Genomic DNA, 12,010 nt, shown 5'->3' on the forward strand with positions numbered 1-12,010 from the left:
TATGAGACAGAACAGTTCATTTAAGGATATGAACTACCAATAGTACAGTACTTTCTCAGTTTACTGTTTTCTTAAACAGATGATAGATATTTAGGTTGAATATAGGCTATATACAGACATATCTAGTGAGAACTTGTTAAATATTCTAAGTATAGGAAATATACTAAATTCGTTAGTAATAACGAATTAAGACATAACTGTCAGGAACAATGACATAAAGAGAAATATCAACACCTTATTGTAACTTTTAAAATCCAAATGTAAACCATCACAGTATCTTAATAATATACTTGTATGCAGCAGTAAATAAAGAAAATCTCTGAAAACTTTAATTTCTGCCTTTTAGTAGACTCTCCAAACACTGATGAGTGGTCTGGAGCTCACAAGAGTTCAAAGAATAGTTAAGTCTAACTGTTTTGTCCTGAGCTATAAACGAGGGAGCCTTCCCACCAAATGCCCCAGAGCAATGGTAACATTTTTACAAGTAGCAGCAAAATTGCTATCTTAGTAAATCTGTTCCCAATTTGGTGGAATTGTCAAAGTGGTAAACTCACCCCTACTCTAATCTCTATTCTCCTTCAAGCCCCACTCCTGGGTTTATCTCTTGTCCATCTTACTGGATGGAGTTCCTGAGTTTGATGACTACACAGAGCTGATCTCTAGCTGAGCAGCTGGAACTGTAAGGGTAAACAGAACGGGTACAGCTGAAAGAGAAGTTCCCCTATTGGAAAAGAACCTCAATGTAAAGATACTCAAGGGTTTCTAAGATCACCTTTGTTCTGTATTTAACCTCAGCTATGCTTGTTCAAGTATTTCATTGGAGAATTGTAAACATATATAAAAGTAGAGAGAATAATATAATGAACCACCTTCAGTCATCACAAAGCTTCAACAATTGCAACTCATAGGCACCCTGGTTTCATCTAGCCTCCCACTTAGTACCTCCCCAGACTTAATATTGGATAACTAATAAGCAAAACCTCAGACATGATATAAATTCATCTGTAGATATTTCAGTACAGAAATCTAAGAGATTAGGACTTAAGAACACATAACTGTATATCATTATTACTCCTAAAAAGTTAACAACAATTTCTTATTGTCACTACATATTTAGTCAGTTTGATATTTCTCCATCTCAGTTTTTTTATAGGTAGTTTATTAAATCAGGATCCAAGCAAGGTCTACAAATGGATGTATTTCCTAAGTCTCCTCTAATCCTCAAAAACTCCTTGAGCGCTTACAATTATCTTAAATAGGAACTAATTCCCAAAGAGGTGGAAGAGGAAATATGTATCGCAAGTGAATATCCATTGCTTTTATTTTCCTGAAAAATAAATGATAGATAAATAGACAGAGTAGATAGACAGAGCGAGAGATATTCAGATAGAAAAGAAAAGATAACATGAGTAATTATGCTCTTCCATCAGCTGACCAAATGGATCCTGAAGCCAAATTGATATTTGTCTGCATGTGTATTATATGAGCCAATAACCTCTGCCCCCTTTTATTTGCTTTTACTGGTTTTAGTTGGATTCTGTCACCTGTAGCCAAAAGAGTTCTAATGTGAACTCTTTTATGAGTTGGAGTACAGAGACAAATTTCTTAGGGATCAATATATAGTATCCCTTTTATAAAGTCAGAATGATAAAGGAAAAGATCATGCCTCATGGAAGTCCAGTAGATGAGTTCTATTTTTACCTTTCCTGTAGACTCAGTCATAGACTGGATTTAATAGTTCACTCACTGGGAAATAAGGTAATGATAATAAAAAATAATTTTCTTAATGTGCTGTCAAAAAATCAACATTAGTAATCACCTCATAGGAGGACAGAAATTTACCTCTCTTCCCTATTACTTTCTTTGGAGAAAGTGCAAATCACAAGTACAAGTGCAGTTTCTGTGTGTGTAACTTCAGCATGCTAAGAGCTATTATAGGGACCATCAAGCATTTTAGACATATCAATTTACAAATAACTGGTGTGCTAATTACAAAGCATTCTTCACTACTCACTAAAGTAGGTCCCTTAGGGCCTCTGCTAGATTATAACTTTCAGTCTCAACTGAGATTCTACATTGTTTTGAAGACCATAAAACAATGTTCTTCCAGAAAGTCTATTCTTTTAATCAACTCAGACTGGATAGCTTTCCTTTTAGTCCCATGAGAGAAACTTTGATGAGATGATATCTCACTGAAAATTCTCCTGACCCTTTAATTCTTTCTTGCTTCTGATGTACACTTTGGTTCTCTTTATTATATGTTAGCATCTTCACCATTGCATTAGCAGGAAGGGGAAAGCAAGTGAAAGTCAGTTTAATCAGATTTAATTTTTTTAAAGGTTTATTTATTTATACAAGAACCCGGGTACAGGCCAGATGCGCAGGAGGGTGAGAGGATTCACCAGAGACAGAGCGGGGAACAGAACAGGCAGACTGACGAAATACACTGCTGAGGGGAGACAGGAGAGGTCTGCCGTGCCATGTGGGATTCTCACCAGCCTGCCGGGATCGAACCCATGCTGCAGAGGCTGCGGACAGCTTCACAGTGTGGCACTCAATCGCCTGCGCCACCAGGGAGGCCCAGATTTAGTATTTCTTGACAAATCTGGCAAAAAGTTTTAAAGTTGCAGATGGAAACTAAAAAGTTGTGAGACAAGATATAACTGTTTATATCATCTTTAGATCTCAGTTATGTGTGCTAATTTACCAAGAAGTCATATATAAACAGGCAAACATAAAACTTGGTGGTAATGGGTTAGAACCCCCTTGCAATAATTTAATTTGCCTGTTGAATCCCTTGAAATCTGAAGAATGGAGATGATAACACTGACCATGTTATTCATATTGATTTTTTTTTTTTTTTTTTTTTTTTTTTTGGTGGGACGCTCGGTGGCAGCCGGGGAATGAACCGGCGCTGCAGAGGCTGCAGGCAGCCTCGCAGCCCAGCGCTCAACCACTGAGCCACCAGGGGAGGCCCTCATACTTATTTTTAATCTGTCTAATTCAGAAAAGGACTTGGGGCCTCTAACAGTAAAAAAAAATAATTTGAGGCCAAAGAGGGAAAAAATTAGATGAGAAAACCAACGTGATCTGAAAATTAGCATAAGAAAAAGGGAAAGCTGAAGTAAATTCAGGACACCAATAAGTAAACCATCAGAATTAGCAGAGTTGAACAGAAATGTGACTCTAAGTAAAGAATTTAGGAGAGTTAATTACAAGACACACACAATCTCTAAGTGTACACATTTTCTCTATGGGCCACGATTCTTCTTTGTCCAAAGACTTGAGTGGCAATTTCCCTTTGGATCCTTGTTGAGGAAGGTGCTTGCTGGATGATGAACAGGTCAAAGTCCTCAATAATATTTGCAAGGTGGATGTGAGATCATAATTTCAGGGTTGCTGTTTTCCCAGTTGTCCTTTTTGCTGATGAGTGGTAAGTCCATCATAAGACAAGTTAGCAAGCACACTTCACAGGGGTGGCAGCTTCACAAGATATGTATGAGAATCAGGCTCCCTAGTGGTCTTATTTGATCCAAAGATGAAATTTCAGATATTTAGGGGCAGGGAATATACGGGATATCTTTCACACAAAATTTCTCCAAATCTATTTCTTACAACTGAACTTTTAATAAAGTTTGGGTTGCAGAGATATTGCAGTAATCTTTTGGCAAGACCTGAAAGTATAGATATGACATGCAGACGAGAAAGACAGAGAGGATAAAGTGTAAGAAGTCAAATATAGGCCTATATAAAGTATATGAAAGTACATAAAGTATAAGGCCATGCATTATCCCATCAAAATGCCCCAGAGGTGACCATAGGCAAGGCCTAAATTATCAAATTGTTCTGGGTCAGCTCTATAATATATAAAGAAATGGACAGTCAAGACCCCCACATTCTATGCACTCGGAGCAAGGCTATAATTGAATTAGTCTGTAATGTTCTCAAAGCAGACATTTCAGGTTGTTTATAGAGAACATTAAGAAAAAAATCCTTGGATAAAGAATATTGGGCATTAATAGACAATGGAATACTATTCAGCTAAATCCTGACATTTGCAACAACATGGAAGAACCTAGAGAGTATTATGCTTAGTTGAAGTAAGTCAGACAGAGAAAGTCAAACACCATATTATTTCACTCATGTGGATACAGAGAAACCAAATGGACTAACTAAATGAAACAAAAGTAATATTTTAGAATATAAGAACAATTAGTGGTTATCAAAGTGAAAAGGGAAAGGGAGTGGATAAATCAGACAAAAAGGGTCAACTGTATGGTGAAGAATAGTATTGGACATTCAGTAGTGAGCTTGATATAGTAGTTACACATGCCAATTTTTTAATGTGCAAGCCTGAAACATATAATTTTATAATGTAATTTTACTTCCATAAAAATAATCTAAAAAAAAACCCCAAAGCACTGAAGAATATGCCCTAGTAGATTAATTTCAAAACATACTCCCAAATAACAAAATGATCTGACTCACTGAGTGGATAATGCCTTAGACTCCTGAAATGTTTTGAGGATCATATGAGATAGCATCAGTGAAAGTGTTGTAAAGTACTATAAACATAATAGTTGTGATTATTGGAATCTTATTTGTATAATGAACACTCACTGACTGTGTTATTACACAGGCGTGCCTTAATGAAAGAAAAATAAACAGCCCCAAAAATCATGTGATGAAATACCCAGACATTGCTCTACAGTAGTAAAGAAAATAATATTTCCTTAGAGATTCTGTATCTTTAGTGAAATTCTCTAGCATGGAGAAAGTTGTACCCACCTCATCCACAGATGGATAAAGGGCAAAGAGCTCAGCCTGCCGATTTGTCCTCCTGGCTTCTTCATTCTGCTTCTCAAAGTCTTCAGCATTCACGTGTTGCAGAAGGTTTTCCAGCCGGTGGTCTGGCTGCAGGTTGCGAAGGGTGAAGTCACAGGCAGTGAGGGGGCCTTTCCCAGACACATCACAGAGCACATTCATGTGAAGGGGACCTGCCTGTAAGAGAAGACACAATTTTGTGAGAGAGATCATGGATCTAAAAAGAGAACTGCATCTGGGATGTTTCAAAACTATCCACTGTGGAATTTCAGAATGAAGCCTTAAGGAATTTCTGAATAAACTGGGGATTTGACAAAAATGACATTTTAGCCTCTTGGCTTAAGGAGCCTAAATTTTTATATTATTTTTAGTTTGTCAGTCTTTTACATGTTATATAACTTTTGGGCTACATGTTTTACTCCTCTATGTGGATATTCTAACATTAAATGTCTCCATCCCACCTGGAAGGAAGTAATTTAATCATTGTATGCAAATAAACTCACTGTGAGAAAAGGCTTGAAAACAGCACTGTGCTCCCAAAACTTCTGGGGCATTTATTCTTTTCTGGAGATTGGAAACCAAGTCTTTTCTGAACCAGGCTCATGTCTCATGCACAAGCAGAACAGAATTGGAATAAGATGTAACAAAAAGGAAACGGGACTTGGAAGTAAAGGAACCTTGTTATAATCTCAACTCCAGAGCCTGGTATTTGGAGCTGGAAAATAAGATGATCTGTGAGAAGCTTTCCAAATTAAACTTTCTCTAAACTCCAAAGCTAAATAGTCTGTCACCAAAGACAACGTTGTGGGGTTGTAGACACGTTCCTATAGGGATTTAGGAATAAGCACTAAAACAAAAAAAGAAAAGCATTGCTATTCCAGCAGTGTCTGCTTTTAGCTGCAGTATGTTTGAAAAAAAAATGTGAAATCACAAACAAGGATCCTTTATTCCGTTAGGAATGTTTTAATAGTTGGGGGTTGCATACCCAATCAAAGAAGTGGCAAAGAATATACAGTCATGGCAAACAAAATACCATGGGAATATAGATGAGTCTATTATAAAACACTATATCATTAATAGTAAAATATTACCTTAAAGTCTACAAAATGGACATCCCACTGTACAATTTCTCTATGATATATGCTTTTAATGATATCTATCTACCCCATAAAAATGCTAGTCAGATCATAAATTTTACCTAAACTGAATGCACTATCAATAATCAATATTGATGCATTAATTATTAAAACTTTAAAAAAATATTTATTTATTTATGCATACAAGAGCTGGAGTACAAGCCAGGGGGATGCAGGGGGTGGTGGTGAGAGGGGAACAGAAGAAGCAGACTGACTGACATACACTGCTCATACATACACTGCTGAGGGGAACAGCGGGCAAGACAGGTGAGGTCTGCCTCACCATGTGGGTTGCTCCCTGGCCAGCCCAGGAATGAACTTGGGTTACAGAGGCTGTGGATTGCTTCATAGTGTGGTGCTTAACCGTTTGCGCCACCAGGGAGGCCCCCTTAAAACTTTCTTTTGTCTTTGAATTTATAAGAGCCTTGGGAAAATGAGAATTTTCCAATTTTTTTTAAAAAGATGTTGATATGATGAGATACACGCACACACACACACACACACACATATATATGTGGATATATGTATAGATAGCCAGAATTTATGCTAAGGTTATACCTAGATAAATGAACAAGAGCACAAGAACATCTCTAGAACACAGTAATAGGAAAATAATAGAAACAATCTAAACGTACCCCAAAAGAAGATCATTAAGAGATTCAGGGACACTCATGGGATGGGCATGTTATAATAGTCATTAAAAACAAACAAACATGCATTCATTGGAAGAGAAAGATGATTACAGGGTATTGTACTGTTACTATGAAAAAAGGAAGGCATACACTATAATTTTTATGAAATAAGTATGTACCATCAATAAGTTTTTGTGTATGTGAATTCTGACATTTGGCCTCATTATTTCAATCAATAAGTTGCACAAGAATGACTGTAAAAAGGAAGATGTTGCTGGGTGACTGATGGTCTGAATATATCTCCATGGTGAGTATTAGTTTTATTAGTTTAAAACTTAAAAATATGACATATTTTGTATAATTTGGCTCTGAAACCCAGTCAGTGACTTAATTGAGTACTCTGTAAGTGTGCTGAAGAATGAGTGTGTTTTATAAGTGTACTGGTCAGTCACTCAGGTCTAAATTGTCTGTAGGGTCTAAATTTCTAACTGGGCTCAGTAAATCTTTCTGCCTTGCCACTATTACCTTTAGGTTCGTTAGGTTGTGGTTTGCCACTATTCCCTTTAGGCTGTGCTACAAGGAGATTGAATGGCTAGCAGAGAGAGAAAAGACTGGATCCTTCTTTGCTAGCAGTTCTTTTAACATGGTAGTGGCAATTGGTTTTAGCCTTCAGTTTCTTTTGGCCTTTTCATAACCATCCTCATTTTACCTCTTTGCAGGTACCAGCACCAACTAACCTCCTCTTCTTAGGAGGTCTGAGTCCATATTTCAGACCCTGAAAGGTCTATCTTCTGATTTCCTGAGATAACACCACTAATTAGGCAGTGCTTCCTCCTCAGAGATTTGAGGCTCAGCTCTGAGTCCCTATTCTGATCTGATTACTTCCAGCTCTTTCCATTAAACCCATGGTTCTCAAATGTCATTCCAGAGGATTCTGATGGAGTTAAAGTTTGAGAACCACTGGCCTAGGCCCCAGTCTCAGGATGGTGTGCTATTTCCTGCAGTTAGAATTTCTGTCTGAATTCAATTTTCTCTTTTGGTTCTCTTAGTGCTCCAAAATTTTTTAAACTAATCCCATATGTTAAATTTCCTCATTGAAATACCCACTGTGACTTTTGTCTGATAAATACAAGAAACAGTTTAGTTGGTGATTATACATGGTGAAAACTGAATTTAGTCAAAATGACCAATGAAAATCTCTTCAATCTCCCATCGTGTAGTGTTTTTTTTTTTTTTTTTAAGATTTATTTATACAAGAACTGGGGTACAGGTCAGAGGCGCAGGAGGGTGAGAGAATTCATTAGAGACAGAGCGGGGAACAGAACAGGCAGACAGACCAAAGACACTGCTGAGGGGAGCAGTGAGCGAGGCAGGAGAGGTCAGCCATGCCATGTGGGTTTCCCGTTGGCCGGCTGGGAATCGAAACCGCGCTGCAGAGGCTGTGGGCAGCTCAACCCGCTGTACCACCAGGGAGGCCCACCATTGTGTATTGTTCACAGATATTCTGGAATTGACTGAGTCATCTGTAATTCTCAGAAGACTGGCCTGAAGGAATAGGCTTGGTTGTAAGGACCATGTTGTTTGAAAATGAACATTATTTTAAAATCCTCTAGTCTTATTCAGCTTGGTGATAAAAAGCTTATGTTATAAGGGCACCCAAAAACCAAAGACTATACTGGTTTAATGTCCTGTGCAACTTGGACAGTTTCCCGCCCCCCCCCCTATGTTTTCTTCTTCTTTTTCTCATCTAGAAAATGAGCAGATTGGATTTAAGCACTGGCTTTTAAATTGATTTTTTTTTTAATTCTGGTACAATGGACTCCACTGACAATATGGCTGAATAGAGAAGTTTTGATCACCTCCTTCCCTAAATACAACTATAAAAAAATGAATATTTGCTCAAAGGAAGATTCAGAGGTTTCTTAACAGAGAATTTACAGCATGTTGGCAGCATGTTGCAGGAAAAGGAGAGGGGAGCCATCAATTCTTTCTTTATAAAAAACATTTAAAACTGAAAGACAAAGACAAATGTAAAGTGAAAGGTTGGAGCAAGGTGATGCAGGTCAATACTCAGAAAGAAAACTAGGTACTGCTATTCTCATATTTAATAAATTAGACGTTCAACCAAAGTGGAATCAAAGACAACGATGTACATAAAGGTCAAGGGACTAATTCATCAAAAAGACCTAACTGCCATTAACATTTTTGCACCTAAACAGGGGCACCTAATTATAAAAAGCAACTATTAACAGACCTAAAATAACATATTGACAAAAACACAATTACTGTCACACCACTGACATGAAGGGATAGGTCATCCAGACAGAAAATTAACAAGGAAATAAAGGCCTTAATTGAAGTGTTGGAAGAGATGGACTTATTAGACATTTACAGACCCTTTACCTGAATAGAAATGAATACACATTCTTCTCAAATGCACATGAACAGTCTGGAGAATAGATCTTATGTGAGACATAAAATATGTGTGAGAAAATATATGAGAATAGAAAATATATCAGGCATCTTCCAAATTATAATGGTATAAATCTGGAAGCTAACTACAAAAAGAATAAACTAAAACATGTGTCTACTAAGCAAAATGCTTCTAACCAACTCCTAGGTCAATGAAGCAATCAAAGGAGAAATTAAAATGTATCTGGAGACTAACAAAAATGGAAAGACAAGTTACTAGATCCTAAGGGATGCTCTAAAAGCAGTTCAAGGCAATCTAGGTGCATATTTAATGAGAGAACAAGAAAAATATCAAATAAATAATCTAACTCTACAGCTTAAAGAATTACAGCAAATTAATCTGAAATTCAGTTAGGAGGAAGGAAATAATAAAAAAAATAGGGCAGAAATACATAATATAGAAAACAAAAAGTCTGAAAGATCATGAAACTAAGAGTTGGACTTTGAATAAGTAAGTGAAATTGACAAACCTTAACCAGGCTCATCAAGAAGAGAGAACACCCAAATAAATGGAATCATAAATGAAAGTTGAAATTACAACAGATGCTACAGAAATACAATGGATCATGAGAAGCTACTATAAATGTCTCAGTGCAAACAAACTAGACAACCAAGAAGAAATGGACAAATTTTCAGATTCACACAACCTTCCAAGACTGAACCAGGATGAAGCAGACAGCTTAAACAGTCCAATCACAAGTGCAGAAATTGAAAGAGTAATAAAAAGTGATTATGCTAAGTGAAATAAGTCAGAAAGTGAAAGATAGATGTCAGATGGTCCACTTACCTGTGAAATATAAATAACAAAAAATATATACTGACAAAGCACAGCAAAACCAATTAGTCTTTGTGGAAAATATACTAGAGGGAACAGGTGGGAGGGATATGGCACTGGCATGAGAGGTTTGGTGGAGGGTGAGTGAAGCATGTGCACATACACATTAATACACATATGTGTGTATATACACACACACACACGGAGGAGTAAAAATGTAACCATAAAGGTATATAGACATGTAAATGACTAAAAATAAGTAACATTAAAAAATATGGTAAAATACACATAACATAAAATTTACCATCTTGAGCATTTTTTAGAGTGCAGTTCAATAGTGTTCACCACATTCACGTCGTCAAGGCAACCATCCTCCAGAACTCTTTTCATCTTGCAAAACTTAAATTATAGATGTTGAACACAAACTCCCCATCCATTCTCACCCAACCCCCTGCAACAACCATTCTAATATCTGTCACTCTGAATTTCACTACTCTAAATTCCTAACACAAATGGAATCCTTGTGCAACTGGTATATTTCACTTAGCATAACATCCTCAAGGTTCATCCAAGTTGTAGCAAAGATATAATTTTCTCCTTTTTTAAGACTGAATAATTTTTCATTGCATGTTCATGCAACAGTTTGCTCATTCATTTAGCATCCATGGATATTTGGCTACTGTGAATAATGCTATCATGAATGCAGGTGTATAGAGCTCTGACTTTAAAATTGTAAGTACTATATACAAATAATTATAGTAACAACAACAACAGCAGCAGCCAACATTTACTGGGCACTAAGTGTGATCTGACATTGTCCTAAATGCTTTACACATATTAACTCATTCAATGCTAAAACAACCTCATGTGTTAGTTACAGTTATTCTTGTTTGCCAGGGGAGGATTCTGAAGCCTAGAGAGTTTAACTATCATGCCTGGGTTAGTATGGGGTTGCATCACAAAGAGAACCCAGACAGTCTATCTCAGCGTGGAGCTTTTAATCACTCTGCAGCCTGCAGTAGAGGCACCACTGAGTCTCCCAGGAAATGTTACAGGGATGGGCCCAAAGGGGCCTCCCTACCCCTGCAATTAGGGTCCCTCTACTTTTATCTATTTTAATTATTGAGTGTCTGGGGGTTTCATTTGAACCCTGACTTCTGCAACTAAAATTAATTTGAGAAACATATCACTGACTCAGAGAGTACAGTTTCTCCTACACTACTATTCTGAATCTAGGCTTCTTTTGAGTTAAAGAATATTGACAGCATGCTCTGAGCAGAACAGCCCTGTAACCTGGTAACCATGTTTGTTGATAGGAAATACCTGCGCGCTGGGTTCACTGCACTCCAAGGTTTCTGACTCAAACGTCTGTTTCTGCAGCGTCTTGTGAAAATCTTTCCGGGATCCAGTCTTTTTAAAGGCGCAAACCTCCGAACTTCCTTGGTTTCTTTTATTGATGTTATTATACAATTTGTTGAGTGAGACACAGAGAGAGAGAGAGGCAAAACCATTAGATTAAAATAAAGTAATGGCTTAAGCATAGACACAGTGCTGAAAGATCTTGTAAAGAGAGGACCAATTGTAATTCCCCACATCTAATTATGCACCAGGATTAATACAAGGCTCTGTTCTGTTGAGATACAGACTTGCCTCCTGGCTGGCTCATTATTAAAGGCAGGAATGGCCTGGGAAAATGCCACTTTAGAGGTGCGGTCATTTCAGCTGTGGGGCATTTGGCTCCAAGCTGAAGCTAAACTATGACCCGAATTTAAGAGGTTGGAATAAATCTAGCAATGTGCAGAAGCTGCAAATAAAGATCATTTGAAGCTAAAAATAGAGGACAACATTTAATCTCCACATCAATGATCTTAATAATGATCAAAAAGGAGGACTCTGAAAGGGAAAATAGAAATAAATGATTTAAACTGAAAATTTTTGCTAATTCTCAATCTCCACTGGATACATGACATCAAAATTGAGTTTTTAAAGTGTGCAGCTATAAAAAGACTGCAAAATGTATTGTCTAGTCTTGTCACTGGAGAAGGAATTTAAACCATCACAAAAAGGGCAGCAGATATCAGTTGTCAAGTAATAACTATAGAAACAATATATCCACCATTCTTATGACTCAGAGCCTTCCTGGAAGACATATTGCAAGTCAACCTCACAAA

General features: G+C 37.1%; 1 protein-coding gene across 1 annotated transcript in view; it reads right to left on the reverse strand.

The window, feature by feature from the left end:
* Nucleotides 1-12,010, reverse strand: part of DOCK8 (dedicator of cytokinesis 8) — a gene marked incomplete at both ends in the record, with an annotated part of 193,459 nt that overhangs the window by 108,285 nt on the left and 73,164 nt on the right. Inside the window, 2 exon segments of the mRNA XM_084238759.1 lie at nucleotides 4,789-5,001; nucleotides 11,163-11,286. Coding sequence (XP_084094885.1) covers nucleotides 4,789-5,001; nucleotides 11,163-11,286 — 337 coding nt within the window.

Source organism: Talpa europaea, assembly GCF_964194135.1.
Source record: "Talpa europaea genome assembly, chromosome: 7".
In the NCBI taxonomy this organism is placed as follows: Eukaryota; Metazoa; Chordata; class Mammalia; order Eulipotyphla; family Talpidae; genus Talpa; species Talpa europaea.